Source organism: Notamacropus eugenii, chromosome 5, assembly GCF_028372415.1.
Source record: "Notamacropus eugenii isolate mMacEug1 chromosome 5, mMacEug1.pri_v2, whole genome shotgun sequence".
In the NCBI taxonomy this organism is placed as follows: Eukaryota; Metazoa; Chordata; class Mammalia; order Diprotodontia; family Macropodidae; genus Notamacropus; species Notamacropus eugenii.
In genome coordinates this window covers 268,161,679-268,178,319 of record NC_092876.1, presented here as the reverse complement: position 1 = coordinate 268,178,319, position 16,641 = coordinate 268,161,679, and the positions used below count along the sequence as shown (strand labels likewise).

The following is a 16,641-nucleotide window of genomic DNA, read 5'->3' as shown; positions in this document are numbered from 1 at the left end:
TACATCTCAATTACTTAATGAGAATTAATGTTCAAAATGATTACTTCCAGTGACTGTAGGATGCTAAATCATAAAAAAAAAGCTTTGATGATACTCATTAAATGAGAAAAATATAAATACATCTTCCAAAGTCATTATGAAAGGACTGAAGCAAAGAAAGTACTCAGTTAACCAGAAATCACAAATAACCACAATTTCCTCCTCAAAAATCTCTCCTAATGTCACTATTGCTATTAATGGCATTCCCCCAACAGTGAGACAGTATTGAATAGTTGATAGGAAAACCTGAGTGTGAATCCTACCTCCAACACACAATAGTGGTGTGACCAAGGACAAGTCATTTAACTTCTTAGTGCCCAAAGACCCCTCTATATAACCTTATAATATAGACAAACTTCTAATCTGCATAAGTCATGAGTGTTTTCACAGCAAGAACTACCCAACAGGGTGCAATCACTGTTCAGAAGGACATCAACCACCAAAAAGTTGCATTGGTATTAACAAAAGCTATATTAGTATGGCAGAAAATATAAAGATAAAAATATACTTTGCTCTTGAGATTGAAAATAATTCTAATTAAGTTTGTATTTTGCATATTATCAGCTGAATATGAAGATTTCCTGGCTAACAACATGATATGTTTTCAGAATGATTATGAAAATTTAATAACGTATGAACCAAAGTTTTTTTTTTCCTTAAAAAAAGTAGGGAAAAAAAGCAAGGATCTTTTAGTCTTTTTTCATGCCAGACAAAAGTCATTTCCTTGCTCCTCCTTAGTCTGTCAGTCAATAAATATAGCATTGACTTAGTATTCATAAAGTGGTGAGTATTACATAGTAGGTTCGTGGGGATTGTTAATAGAATAAGCAATATAGTTTAAATTTCAGAGCTTACATTCCAGCAGTTAAATACATATAACATCATTGATATCTACAAATAATATTAGAGTTATCAGAATATGTTAAAGATACATAAATGCTGACTTCATAGGCTCATTGATTTGTAGTTGAAATAGACTTTAGTGGTTATCTGGTCCCAAACCCTCATTTTATAAATGAGCAAACTGAGACCTAGAAAAGTTAAGTCACTTGTCCAAGGTCATATAGGTAGTAAGTATCAAGATCAGAATTTCAACCCAGATCCTCTGAATCCAGATCCGGCACTGCTGGCTTGCCATTCCTTTAAAAAAAATAAGATACTTAACCTGGGAAAGGACTACTAATCTTAAAAAGTTTCACAATGGATGGACCTCTGGACCTGGAGTTTAGAAGACCTGAGTTTAAATCCAACCTCAGATACTTACTAAATATTCAACCTTGCGCAAGTCACTCAACCTCTGTTTGCCTCTATTTCCTCAACTGTAAAATGGGAATGATAATAATATCTACCTCCCAGGGTTATTTTGAGGATTAAATAAGATCACTGTAAAACACTTAGCATAGTTGGTGGCACATAGTAAGTGTTATATAAATGTTTTCCATTATTATTATCATTATCATTATTAAAATTCTATGAAAAACCTTATATTTGTGAAAAACACATATGACAGTTCCCTTCAAAGTAAATTTAATCACCTACTACAGCTCTGCCATTTTACAGATGAAGAAACTGTGACCTAGTAAGGTGAGATGACTTGCCCATTGTCACAGATGGGTGGCAAACCAAAACGAGAGCCTGAGTTTCTAGTAGGTTACTGGGAGCTCTCCACAACCAATCTTTCAATATTGTCATTTTAAACTTACTTTCCTTCTAAGCAATACAAAGCATTTTACATTCACCTGAAGTAGAGAAGGAAAAGGAATTAGATGCACTTTTGCAGATGGAAAAAACAAACAGGAAAGTTTAATGATTTGCTCTAGACCATAAAAAATGTTGGAAGAGGAACAACAGTCAAATTTCCTCATTTCTCCTCCAGGGCTCTTTTCATGTATGCAGTAGCATAACTAGGGTAATGCAAAGCACCAAATACAGCAACAGGAACATAAAAAAGTCATTAGAGACTGAAAAAGAGATGATCAAATTGGGTGCCTTCTGACTCAGAAAGTCATGAATTAGTAGACTGGGAATACAGATTGGAGGTCAGATCTCTGGGTTAGAAGACTTTTCAGGAAGCTTTTATGAAGAAGAGGTAGATAAGTGCCCAGGAATATTTTGGACCTCCTCAATTCTCCTACACCTCTACCTTCACCTCATAGCTGCTCAACAAAGAATGGAAGCAAAAATTCCTCCTTGTAAGTCTATGCCTTTGGGGCAAATGAGAGATTACTTAATTTTTTGGTAGCATCTAGAAACTCAACTCTGCACCAAAATGTGGGGCTAGTATTAGGTATCATCCTCACTAAAGTAGGAAGGATAAGACCAGCAAAAGTAACTCCTATGGGTACGAAACTATATATAACAGTCTAGCTTTCCTAAACTTACAGATTATCACAGTAAATTTATATTTGTGCATAAATGTGTTTTATAGCAAAATTCCCCAAGAGTCACAAAACTGAGTAGCACATTGCATATTCAGTCTTGCTTGGTTTGTTTATTATAGTTTAAGGGCTATATGGACTTCTCTTGGCTGTTAGTACATCAAAATTGGTTTTAAAGCCAAAATAGATAACAAAGGAGAAAATACAAGAAAACTCATTAGCTTTTCAAGACATTAACAGCATCTAGCACTTATTTGTTAAATAAACAGATCATTAGGTTACTGTTAGTAATTAAATCCATCAATATATAGTTATAAATACTATATAACTCCTCTAAACTTTACCTGCAAGGTCTTTCATTTAAAAAAACATTTTTTTACTGTGGATGGAAAAAAATGTTTAGGTTAAGTCAATCATTTATTTATTTGACAATTATTTATTAAGCACTGTCAGCCATCAGAGCCTCATGTTTGTTACCAATTACCTGTCCATATCTTTAAAGCATACATGAATTATTCTGGGATTAATAAATTTAACACTGTAAAATTATAGTTTTAGAGCTAGAAGGGACCTTGCAGGCCATATAGTTCAGCCTCTCATATTATAGAGGAAGAACTAAGGTCAGGAAAGGTTAAACGGCACTGATGGGATTACAAGAGTACTTTGTCCTCAAATCTTGGAAAAGCTCAGTACCATAGAAAAGGAAAGCAGGTGATGAGCACAAATGTGCCTACTTTGATAGACTCATGATTTCATTAATGTCCATGATCTCTCCTCATGCAGATTACAAGCCCTCCATGTCTTTTTAACCTATACAATTCTTGCTGTGTTTTTCCATGTAGCCTCCATGAAGGAGTTGGAATGAAACCCATGAAAGGGATTAAAAAATAAAGAAGCACAATCCACAAAGTATTAAACCTGCATGTGTATTAGCACAAATGGTTTTAACAAGCAAAAATATTATCGTAATTATCTGGGTAAATTTCAAATCAAGTCCTTCTCTTTGGGATTATCATTCTTAGGAAGAAATGAGGGGTAAGGAACTCTTTTAAACCAAAGATCCCAGAAAAATCTACCATACAATTCTTTTGCTCATGGAAAACAAAAAACAAAAACCCAACTATCTCAGAGAAAACTTAGCTTCTCTCTCTTTCTGCGTGTAAGGGTCTCTCTCTGTCTCTCCCTTCCTCTGTCTCTGTCTCTGTCTCTGTCTCTGTCTCTGTCTCTGTCTCTCTCTCTCTCTCTCTCTCTCTCTCTATATATATATATATATATATATATATATATATATATATGCATATGCATATATACATACATATGTACATATATGCATATATATTCATAGACAGACATAAAACTCACAGCTACATCATACTTTCAGCTTTACACAGCTATTTCCTCAAAAAAAAAAAAAACATGAGGTAGGTATTACAAGTACTATTATATTCCTATTTTATGGGTGAGGAGACTGAGTCATAAAAAAGGCAATGTGACTTACTCATGGTCACATGTCTAGTATCAAACCCAGGGATCAAATGAAGGTTGCTTGCCTCTGAAATGACTTCTTTCTCATGAAAATTATTTTAAACCTGTGCTCATATAATGACTTAGGGATCAAGAAAGAAATTTATTTATAATTATACTTCTTCATTTTAAAAATCTTTTATCTTGACCTTCTTCCCACACTTGCCAATTGATACTAACAAACTGAAAATTTTTACACAAATGACTTTTTCCTACACCATTTCTGATTAGAAATTCTGAGAATTTCAACAATTGGAAAATAAAAGTATTTAAGCTATTTTCAAGGTGCCATATTCCCAAATGCTGCCACGCAGTAGAAAGGTAAATATGTCTAATTAAACATAAAACCAAAACTATATAAATCATCAGTAAAATCTGAACCATGCAGTGAAATTTAATTAATTGCATTATAAAATTAAAATGTAGATTCCCATTATTTTTCACTGGCGTTCATCAAATGCAGAATGAAGATGCTACTTTCAAATTAATTTTCTTTTATCCTAGTTAAGTCAAGAATAGCTAGGGGGTGTAGTGGATAGAGTGCCAGGCCTATTGTCAGGAAGACTCATTTTCTTGAGCCCAAATCTGACCTCAACTAGCTGTGTGACCCTGGCAAGTCACTTAGCCCTGTTTCCCTCAGTTTCCTTGTCTGTCAAATGAGCTGGAGAAGGAGATGGCAAACCACTCCAGTGCCTTTGCCAAGAAAACCCCAAATGGGGTCACAAAGAGTTGGACATAACTGAAATGACTGAACAACAACAAAAAGTCAAAGTAGAAGGTTATTTTTTAAAATCACAGGGTTATAACAAACATCATTGAGCTAGAATGATGGTTCTTAAATTTTTTTCTCCTGAAACCACTTCAGCACAAAAAAATAAAGCTTTCCTCACTCTCCTCAAAAAAAAAAAAAATCCTACCAACCCACCCACTCTTCTGTGCTATTAGTTAAGTTTTTAAAAAACCACCAAAAGCCTTTCCCTACTAACAACACTAGGAAGGTCTAGCTATTAACAGAAGCCATATTATTATTCCTCCTCTAAGTTTTCCCCAAGGTTATGGATTTCCCCAAAAGTAACATTTCTTCATTTGTCACAGGGAGAGTTTAACAAGACAAAGGCAACATCTGTGTTAATGAAATCTTTGCCTTCCTTGAAGTCTGTGAAAGAATTAGTTTTTGGGACTTTCCACTAAGCAGAGAACTTCCCGGTTTTTCATAGTTGGTTGATGATTAGCCTTGCCAGATAGTCTTTTAGCCAAGTATTCTTTTATCTTGACAATATCCTACCGAATTCAATGAGTAATAAACGTTGACATACATTCTCCTTTACAAATGAAGACAGAGATAATGTCAGTTTTGTAAAGTCTCCCTGAGAAAAACCTAAATTCTTCAGTGAAGTCTAAAAGCAGTCTTGGAAAATAAGAATGATGCTCCCTAACTTTGAAAATGTATGCAATTACAATTATGCAATCTTCACATTAAAAAGTTTTAATCAGTTAAAGTTTAAAATAACTTGGAAAGCTGCTGTTTCAACAACATGATGCAGATGAAGCCCTGTAGCAACTTTCTTCCTCAATGAACATGTTGATGAGAAGTGTTAACTACTTAAAATTATTTTGCCATTTGGTCTGAATTTAAAATAATGAGATCTTCTTCACAAATTGCCTGAGATACATAGGACATAAAAACATAGTTTATACACTAAGTGTCCCAATGCAAGCAGTGAAAATTCTTAAGTTTTGTTCAAGGCAGTTTTTAGATTCTTTCAAGAGTCAGTATAAAAGAAGGAAAAGGATTCTGGCTTTAGAAATCAACCAAAATCACACATCTTTAAAAGTTACTACTTACTTTCCTTTCTTAAAGATGAAGGTTAGTGATTAAAATGAGGATTATATATTTGACTATTCAGAAGCATCTGTGATCCCATCAGTTCAGTTGTTTTTTACAACCATAAAGAAAACAACCTATCCATGTGGAACTCTGTTCTATGTCTTCCTCTAAGTTTGACATAGGAGGTCTATTCAACAGTCAGGAGGCTCTCCTAGCTGTTAGAGTATACAGCTTAATTAAGCCATAATATTTATTCCTTATATACTTACTTAGGTTTTCAAAGTTAGGGAGCATCATTCCTATTTTCAAAAACTAATTCTAAACTCCACTAAAGTTCTATCCCAATACTTCATCATGGTATAAAGGTGACCCTAGATTCTTTTTCTTTCAATTTTTAAACATTTTTTTTAAAGTTTTGAGTTCTAAATTCTCTCTTTCCCTCCCCGTCCTCCTCCCTGAGACAGTAAGCAATCAGATATAAGTTATACATGTGCAATTGTGTAAAACATTTCCATATTAGTCATTTTGTACAAGAAGACTCAAGTAAAAGAAAAAAATGAAGGAGAGAGTAAAAAGTATCATGCTTTGGTCTGTATTCGATCAATATCAGTTCTTGCGCCAGTCAGTGGAGCACAAGGTCTGGCAGATCCTATCAATCTGCAAAGGCTTCAAAGTATGGGCCAGTGAAGAACTACAGGACTGTTTTTTGAGGACGAGCCTCAAAAAGTTTGAAGAGGCTCATCACCAGGTTAGCTTTGAGATAACTAAGTTTTTGGTCACAGCAACTCTAGTAGACTATCTATGACCACTCGGATCAGTGAAGGAAGGACGACTAACGGGGAAGAAATCATAGACCCTTGAAGTATTGATGTAATTCTAAATTTAATTATTCCTGAGATTACACAAAAACTAATCTTCCTAGAACAAGTATTCTTAAACTGTGGGGTGGGGGGAGGAGATAGATGAAAGGAGATATAAGGGGAAGGTCCAAGAACTTTCTAATATTGTGATAACTATTTCACTATAGTTTCCTTTGTAGTTCTGGGTATTTTATTTTATGGATTTTAAAAATCTTATTCTGAGAAGAGGTCCATAGGTTTCACCAACCTGCCAAAGTCAAAAAAAAGTTTAAGAATCCCTGTGCTAGAAAGATTTCATAAAAGAAATCACTGAATTCTCATCTGATATTAAAAAAGAAAAAAAGTTCTTAAAGTCTATCCCAGGGGAGCATATAGCAAAGAAAAGTTAATTTTCTCACAACTTTATAATAATTAGGAAAGTTTTATAAACTAAACAAGCTTATCATCCTACTTTTGTGTTTTAAAAGTTGTTTGCAAATCAGCCTGCCTTCTTCCTTGAAAGAATAAAAGAAATTTAAAATGTAATTCTTTTCTATTTGCCCTGAATAAATTATTACTCTTCTCAGGTAAATGGGATTTTAGTTATTTATAAAGTTAATTATTATTTGAAATTGGGTAAAACATTGGCTTAAGCTTGGAAAAATCTCTGTTACACAGAAATTTTGTTGTACATTGGTACTTACTGTAACAGGAGTTAACCTGTAATATACTGTTAATTTGTTGTAATCAGCACAGTATAACTAATAAATATAATGAAACCTATGAGGAAAATATGGAGCCATTTATATTCCAAAATCTTTTCTCTGTGTAATTACAAATAGACCTTTTCTTTAATAAGCCCAGAAGGTGACTTTTTTGATCCTTAGAAGAGTTTCATTACAGTAATAAAAAGTAGATATGCTCTCATCAGACAATCTGGGAGAGTCCAGGACACACAAGGGGACGCTGAAGTAATAACTTGCCTTCTTTTAGTACTCAGTTGATATAACTAAATATATCAAGTGTGTCAATCAAAATGCTTACTCATATTCTTACCTGTGTCACAGCTTTGGTATTATTGCGTACCCTGAAAAAGGAGTTAGTTTAATGTTTATAACCATCAGAAGCAGCTAGATGGCACCCCAGAGAGAGCACTGCAACTGGAATGAAGATGTGACTTTTTTATTAGCTATGTGACCCTGGGCAGGTAATTTGGTTTCAGTTTCCTCATTTGTAAAATGATGACAATAATAGTACCTATTTACAGGGTCGTTTTGAGGATCAAAAGGGAAAATATTTGTAAAGTGCTCAGCTCAATGCTTGGCACACAGTTGGTGCTTAATATTGCCTCTTTCTGTTAAATAAAATAGAGAGGTAGGAAAGTCTCTCATGCTCTCATGTTGTTCCATTTCACTAGCCTTTTCTGAGAGCAAGAAATTGTACAGTAACCCAGAAAGTCAAATATGTGTTGTTCTGGTTGTCTTCCTATACTGATATGCTTGAGATGTGACTTAGAAAGAAATATCCAAATGAAATTTCACTATGCAAAATCTAATTACCTGTTTCCTCCATTGTGAAAAGTGGGAAGACCACAAACTTAACTTCAGTATACATTTAACTGCTCTGTTCCTGCCATTGTTTCTATTTTTATAATCTGCAGATTTTTCTCAAAAAGAAAAGAAAATACAGTCATAATAGTAGCAATGGACCCCTTAGCAGACACTTCTAAATTCCCTTTTAACAAAAGATCACAAGGTTCTTTACAAACTCCTAAGTAAATTTAATGTCCCAATACCCTTGAAAAGTGGCAGAGAATCACTTCAGATATGCACCATGAAATAAAACTCATTCCACAATGATATGGCACCATGTTTCTATGGCAATTCCAGAGAAAATAAACACTTCTGTGGAAACTGCTGAAATACATTCAGAAAGAGAATAGTAAATTACTTAAAATTTATAACATTACTATTGGAGAATCCAATATGTTAACTCCTATCTAATATATGGCATTTCAAACCATCAATGGACAGGTGATATCAACTCATGTGTGTTCCCTCTGCTTTACATTCTGTGGGAATAAAAAAAAAAGATAAAAGCTTCTTGGTGACCAACGCCTCTAAAAAGTAAGCTCAGAAAGAGTAAACAGAAAGTAGGGGAACAAGTAGAGAATCTAGTTCTACTCAGATACTAACACTGGGAAAAATCAAATATTCTACAGGAATAAGACAAGAAAAAAGGTGAGGGAATTTGGGAAAGACGGTATGCAACTTGGAACTCTCAGTGTACGATGGAAAGATATGTAAACATAAAGCAATTCTATGTGATTTTTTCTAAATCAAAAGGAATGTTTCCACAAAGTTTAGGTTAGAGTAATACAAAAAGGTTCTTTTTTTTCTTTTCCTTGTAATTTGGTAGGGAAATGGAAAGAGGTTCTCTGGTTATTGAAATAATCTCATTAATAACCCTACATATTCGGATCACTAACTTGCAAAGAAGTAGCAAACAATTAGATTCATGAAAACTCTGCTGAAAGTAATGTAATCTCAGATGACTGATGATTTTCAATGAAGATTGTTATGCACATCAATTATCACAAGGTTGTAAATATTTAAGATGTCATCTAATATAGTCAAAGTTTAAATGTCAGAAAAACCTTTTACTATGCATTAACTCCAGACTCAAAAATGCAATAGGTAATTTTTTAGACATAATTTCTTCCATCCTCCCACCAAAAAAAGAGTAAGTGTTATCTATATATTTCTCTAGAATCTAGATCGTGCCATGATCCCTAACCTTTCTCCAAAAATCTACTTTTCATTTAACTGAAATAAGAAAAATGGGGGTAAAGGAGTCAGGAGAGCAAATGAGGGAATAGAAGGAAGGGTAGAGAACTGTAAATGTTTTCAAGATTCGGGGTGGGGGAGGATGATTTTAGCACCAACTGAGTCGTAATCCATCTACTTGGCCTTAAAGAATGACACTGATCAAGGCCATTCATTGGAGACTCATCTAGATATAACACTTAAATAATCAGGAAATTTCCAAATCAATTTGATGATTCTTGAAATATCATGCCTATAAAACAAGAGCCTGCTCCTGAATTTTACAGTATTAATTTCAGGGAAGCCACAACTTTCTTTGTCCTCTATTGCCCTTCAAAGCTTAAATGTGATTCAGTTTGTTAGCATCACTGTATATTAATCTATGAATACAAAAAGAGATCAGACCTGAAGTTGTTACCTTCTTTTTTGTTCATAAAAGCAAATTAAAAGTTAAAGAATCATTGCCTCACAGCTTTATTTTAGTTCCAGTGTTGCCCTTATGTGAATTTAAACCATCACCAAAAACATAAAAGGCAGAGCATATAATGTGTAGCTAAAGAAAAACAAACTTGTTTGCAGGAATTTGCAGCAACCTCATTTTTATGGACTATTTCATTTTGCTTTTCCAACAACACAAAGCAATACTTCATAGAGGATAGCAAGACAGGCTCTTGAGTTAAGAAAGCCTCAGTTCTACCTTATACTCATTCTGGTTATGTATCCCAGAGCATTTAAACTCTCACTGCTTTAGGCAACTCAAGAATACTAAAGTGCTGAACAGTGTAGGGTTGTGCATTGATAAAGGCAGTTGCCTCTCTAGACCATAAATCAACAAACAATTACTCCCCTCCCCCCAAAATCACATAATATACTGTACTGTATATTTTTAAATCTCTTGAAGATGTATGTTTCCTCAACATATAACTACATTTAATATAAGAAGTTTAACCATCTAAAATATGGATATTTACCCTACTAGTTGACACTCCAGATTTATTAGTTTCAGAAGTATATATTTGCTCAGTGGGGGGGGGGGGGTTGTTTGTTTGTTTAAAGTTTGTCCTTCTTTCTACCCTTATCCCATTTCATAACCTGAATAGGACACTACCTCCTACATGATCACTGAACCACAAAAATCACCAAAACTGCTATAAATTATTTATGTCTGGGCCACACCACCCACTATTCTTTTAATACAACACTCTCCTTTATGGTCTTAACCTTGCAGTGTGTCAGCATACTGGGGAAAAAGAGCAGAAACTACTTACGGCTGAAATAGATGTATTATAGGAGTAATCTACCCACACTTGTGTTGAAAATTCCAATTTAGATCTTGGAAAAATGCCATTAGTTAGGTCCTGGGTACACTGCCTCAGATCTGGACATAGATCTTGAAAATGTGCACTTATTTGAGCACCAACAAGATGCAGAAGTGAAGAGTTCAAAATCAGCCATATGTTATCACTGACACTTTTTTTTTTCTAAGTGGTGTCATGCTGACTCAAAGGACCATGTCAGCCAAGTTCGATCTTAATCAAATACAGGTCTGCTTGCTCACAGGCATTTGTTTTAAGAGGCATCTTCCAATTATGTTTGGTAAGAAGACTATTGTGGGCCAAGGGAGGGAAAACTACCGTGTAGTGATGCACCCACAAGGTGAAATGACAAGCCAAGCACAATCAAAAGGAAAAGATTGGCGGCAGGGAGGGGAGGGAGGAAGAAGGTCAAAGAACCAAAGTATATTCTTAGCTGTCCTAGCTTCTTCCTTTTCTTCTTCCCCTAACTGCACCCCACGAATCCTAGGGTTCCCACCAACCCGAAGGTAGATGTGAAACATTAAATTCAATAAAGATTGGAAGTTATACAGACTCCAGACTCTATTTTAGCAGTCAGGGAGGACTCCAGAATTCATTAAGATGTTCCACCACCGTATCTATCTACTTGAGGCATTCTCCACTTGATGAAGGGAGGGTGGGAGGGGGGACTTTAATTTTCCCCCACTTTTGCTTACTCAGGTGCCTGACTGGACTTCGCCTCCTGACTAAGACCCACACCACCCCGATCCCTAACTCCCACTCCATGCCTGGTTGCTTTTGATCTTGGGGCACTTCAACTTCGCAGTGGAGAAAGTTAAATTCCGGAATTTCACAGCCACTTGCTAATGAAAGCGATTCTTTCACTAGTGGGAAAACATACTTCACAAGCTGCTGTTCAAAAATCTAATCCTCTCTCTGAAATAGAGAGAACATAAAATGAAGTCTGAGACAAATGTTTACATGATTAATGCGCAACAAACAGTACTATTGTAAACAGAATTCATCACTCTTCTTCCTCCCCTACCCTCCACCCCAGACCTATCCCTATAGCGGGTTTATGGAAACTTTCAGGAGGCGTGCAGAGGGGGTTGGGGGCGGGGAGAGATGTGGATTATATCCACATAATTAAGAGCAGTGGAGTTGGATTTGTCCTTCGCCTAGTTGACAGAAATCAGTCGCTCGTAGTCAACGGTAGCGCCTGTGAACATCCTGGGGAGGAAGGAAGATTTGGTAATGAAGAGGGGAGGGGGGAAGGGGGGGAAACAACACAAAACCTCAAGATGTCTCTAGGGATCCTGCATCCTGGCCCCCAGCTCCCGCCTGCTCTTTCCCAGGGCTGCGCCGCACTCCAGATGCTCGGGAAGGGAAGCCGGGGCATCACCAGGGACGCAAAGGACAACCTCACTCCGGGTCAACAGGGACTTACCTTGATAATGCTACTTCGCCGAGGTGTCACTCGGGCAGCTTCCAGGAGACTAGCTTCGCCATCAGCTGCTGAGGTGCCCGAGGAGGCTGGCAACGAGAGCCCACTTCTGCGGTCCTTTCGGCGTCCTGCAGCCCCAGCCGGTAGCCCTTCCAAGGATGCATGATCTGGGCACACCTGAGAATCCTCCTCGCCATGGTTCACCTCGGATGAAGAGGGACCTTCTCTGGAGGTCACACCTTCGGCCATCGTGGTACCAGCCTCGGACTTCGCCCGGGACAGAGGGCACTTAGGGAGATCGGAATCCACCCCTCCACCCACAAGCAAACATGCACCCCCTAAAGCTAATCCTCCAGACTTTTTCACTGCCCCGAGGCAGCCACTGCAACTTTCTCGAGAGGAGACATCACTCTGCATGAGCCGTCCATGGAACTCCTTCCACCCAACGAGTCGGATAATAGACAGGGGCGCGAGACGAAGGCAAGGAAGAGGAGAGAGGAGATAAACTTGGTTTGTAAAGATAGAGGAAGATGAGGGCACAGAAAGAGAGGGAGAAGAAAAGGACGAGCGAGAAGGGAGGCGTCCGGCCGCCAAGAAATGCTCTGCAAACGCTTCACTCGCCACCAAACAAAAGACCCCGAGGCGCCGTTTCCAAGTGGCCTCCTGGAGCCGAGAGGAGTGTGTGCCAGAGCGCAGAAGGAGCTGGAGCGAGCGCCCGCGGCACGGGTGCACCCCGCCCACCTGCCTTCCAGCGAGCGAGGCTGCGAGCGAGCGAGCGAGCGAGGAGAGCGAGCAGGAAGTGGCTCCGCGGCAGCCTCCACCACTCCTCTCTGTTGTGACAGGGAGGGAGACTTGTTTTGACAGCCCGTGGGGATTGGCAGGCAGCTGGGCCTCTTAGGGGCCGAGTCATACAAGGAGGGGGTCGGCGTGACCAATCCCCAATGGAGAGGGGTGTGACCAAGAGAAAAGAATGGAATGTGTTCTGTATTGGAAAGAGGTCCAGATGGTCTCCTGCATAATACTGTGTGTTACGGACCTGTGAGTGTGTGTATGTGTGTGCGCGTATGCAAGAGGGTACTCCACACATATATTTTGGGAAGTTTTGAAATCTGAAACGAGGTGAAAGATGAAACAGGCAGGGGGAGGGGAAGGGAAAAAGGGGTCGAGTCCATCTGCGAAGCAAATCAGCTCCCAGGGGTGCTGGATGCAAATACTTAAAAGCATCCACTGCCTTCAAAAGTAATTTATGGGAGTGTGCTTGGGCGGGGGAGGAGAAGTACCCTAGCCCTAGAGAGAGGTTAATTTCAACTTCACACATGCTTCTTTTAAAAGTCAACACTAGGCTGTGGTAAGATTGGTGTTATTGGGGAACTGTCAATTCTTTCATGGGGAAGGGGGAACACGTAAAATAATTTCCTACAAGGATATAAAGTAGAATAGAATATGAACAATATTAAGAGGGATAGATAATAAGATAGAATGTGAATAAATGTAATGAAGAAAGGGAAGAAATATTAAAAGTTAAGGCTAAAGAATAACACAAACTAAAGGATGCAGTAAGAATTATGTCCTCTGTAAAGGCACAAATAATGGGATTCTTCTGCTTACCTGAAGAACTAAATGAGATCTTTGCTCCCATTGTACCATTGTTTAGGTAAACTGCCTGTGGAGAAAAACTGTAGCTCATACTTATGTCCTAATATTAGACCAGCCCCTCCCTCCTATTCAAAACCCAACCAAACCATACAATCTCCTAGGGTGATGGGGTGAAAGGTGCCCCATACCTAGAATTTATAGGAGTGAGTTCCAAGCAGGGGCTGTGCTAAGGCCAGGTCTACACCTGGGTAAGGCCAATGTGAGCATTTACACCTAGAAAATCAGCCAATACTACAAATCAGGGCTTGATTTACTGTTCTGTTTGTTGCCTAGACTTAAGAAAGTGATGGAAGAATGATAATAATGTAAATTAAACTTAAAAGTCTGGATGCAAATTCATTTTTTTTAAGGAAAGTTGATCTTGAACAACATTGGTTCCAAGTAACTTCATCTAAGGTTCTACTTATTATCCAAAAAGCACAGTTAGGTACTACTTTAAAGAGGCTAACAAGTTTTAAAAGCCTTAAAAATTATTGCCTTTTTTAATTTCTCTGATAAAAATTTGTAACAAAAATCTCTTCTTAACTAAATGGATAGATAGATGAAGAAGAAGGAGAAGAAGAAGAAGATGATGATGATAGACAGACAGACAGACAGACAGACAGACAGACAGACAGACAGACAGATAGATAGATAGATAGATAGATAGATAGATAGATAGATAGATAGATAGATAGATAATTGTCTCAGGAGAGATAACTGACCTGTTGGGCAGATTCTTATTGATGGATGGATGGATGCATAATAAAGCATGGTATACCAGATAGAGTACTAAGTTTCTTTGAATCAGGAAGGCTTGGGTTCAAATACCACTTCTGAGACAGCATGACCTCTAAGTGTCACTTAACCTCTAGGTGCCTCATGCAATTGATCTGCTAATGGAAGGAGTTCCAAACACCTGGAGCTCCCCATGCTCATGAAACCTCACATCAACAATAATCTCAATCACCCATTTGCCTATAGATATCTATACTTTTAAAAATATGTCTACCAAAGGGCCTAGAAAACAAAACTGCCTAGAATTTACAAAGACTTTTTTTTTTTGACTCTGAATCCCAGAGTTTGAATTTGGTTTGCAGTAGTTACAGAAAGATCTAAAGAAGGCTAGGTCTATTTAAAATTACCTTGAAAATGAACATCTGGGGTAAAAATTGTTCATTAATAGATCAGAAGCAAGAGACAGCTGAGAGATCTAGGGCCTAAGCATCTTAAAAGGCAAGATAACCTAAAATCAGGGGTCATAATTTAGACTGTTTTCACATCACTATTTAGACTAAGACCCTAAATAGCAACATTCAATTTAAGAAATGATTTTTCCTCTTTTTTGTGATGTTAGCTCCTGAAATTCTTATAAGTCCCAAAAACTCTAGTCTTGGCTGCACACTCCAGTGGAGGATAGACAGGAGCATTGGGAGGTTTTAATTGCAGGATTTTCCAGCTTTGGCAGGAGAAAGAAACAGAAAACTTAACTTTTTGTTTTCTTAAAAATATAAAGGCATCTGAATAAGTACTGGAGCATGTAGGATCTCTGGTTTTAGAGACAACATCTCCCTCTAGCTAGAACTGAAAGAAATGCAAGCAGTAGATTTCTTACAATATACTATTTACTGGGCTGTAAAGGACAGAGGAAGCCTAGGATAAAAGTTATTTTGAGTTGAAATTTTACAGTTTTATTTTAATCTCTGTTCTAGTGTAAGTGAAGTCTGCATTTTCTGAAGCTGATGGTGGAGATGAAGAAAAGGAAAAGGAAGGAAATGAAAAAACTCACAAGGAAATTCTTAAAAACAGAGCAAATGGAAGACAACCTCCTCCACTGGCCCATAAGATTGTAATCTTTCCAATCAATCACCTCTGTCTAGAGTTCCAATAAAAAAAGTTTTCTTCTTCATCTTCATGATTTAAACTCATGTCAGGACTTACTGATTGGGGAAATTATCCTCCATGTTTTCCCTAATTCTTTGCAAAGCTGTTCAAGTTCTACAAAGCTCATGACTATTCTTGACTTGAAGTTAATATTTGTTAGTCCCTCACTTCCTTTGGTACCTATTTTTTGTCATAATCTCCCAAGGAATAAACTCTTTATCTTGTGTTGTGACCTTTTTTTTGATGTATGTGAGTGCACAAACATTGCTACCACATCAGTGTATCATGATGTTCACATTAGAACTCCCAACAAACTACTTTCTGCAACATTCCAACAATATCAGAACGATAGCTTTGTAACCAATATCACCGGTGACCTTTTAAGGTGATTTTTTGAATGGTGATTGCTAGCTGAACCATTTCCCTTTTTTCCATACTTTTTCATTCCATCCATACATCCCACAAACACACACAAGCCACAAGTGCCTTCACAACATTAAATTCTTTTTTATGTCTATATGCTTCAACAAAATCGCCTAGTTCAGCCTACTTTAGGCAAATAGGCCAACCCTGATCCAAGAAATTTTAAATATTCCTGGTTCCCCACATAAATCTTAGAAAGGTCCTTCAAAGATGTAGTGTAATGTTACTCACAGATACAAAATAGTACACTACTTTTTCTATGTATTTTTCTAGAGAAGGGAACCCCATTCCTTCCACCTCCCAAGAATGAGGCAAGAGGTCCAGCAGTCATAGTATAATGGCAGATATTGATAAGGATTCTGGGTCTTAGTCTCATCATCTGCAAAATTAAGTGAATATACTAGATGACCTTTGAGACCACTTCCCTTTCTAGGCCTATGAGCCCGTGGATTGTGGTACAAAGTAAATTAGAAGTTCAAAAGCCTGACTTCTAGTTCCACTACACAGCTATGTGGGCATTCTCTGGG

General features: G+C 37.4%; 1 protein-coding gene across 2 annotated transcripts in view; it reads right to left on the bottom strand.

The window, feature by feature from the left end:
- The window catches only part of PLCL1 (phospholipase C like 1 (inactive)), a 444,522-nt gene extending 431,332 nt beyond the window's left edge, over nucleotides 1–13,190 (bottom strand). The window contains exon 1 of one of the 2 annotated variants that reach the window (XM_072612808.1): nucleotides 12,176–13,190. In XM_072612808.1, coding sequence (XP_072468909.1) covers nucleotides 12,176–12,589 — 414 coding nt within the window. In that variant the 5' untranslated portion in view covers nucleotides 12,590–13,190. The remainder of the gene's footprint in view (nucleotides 1–12,175) is intronic. The other variant, XM_072612807.1, reaches the window with a different exon arrangement.
- Between the last annotated feature and the right edge of the window lie 3,451 nt (nucleotides 13,191–16,641).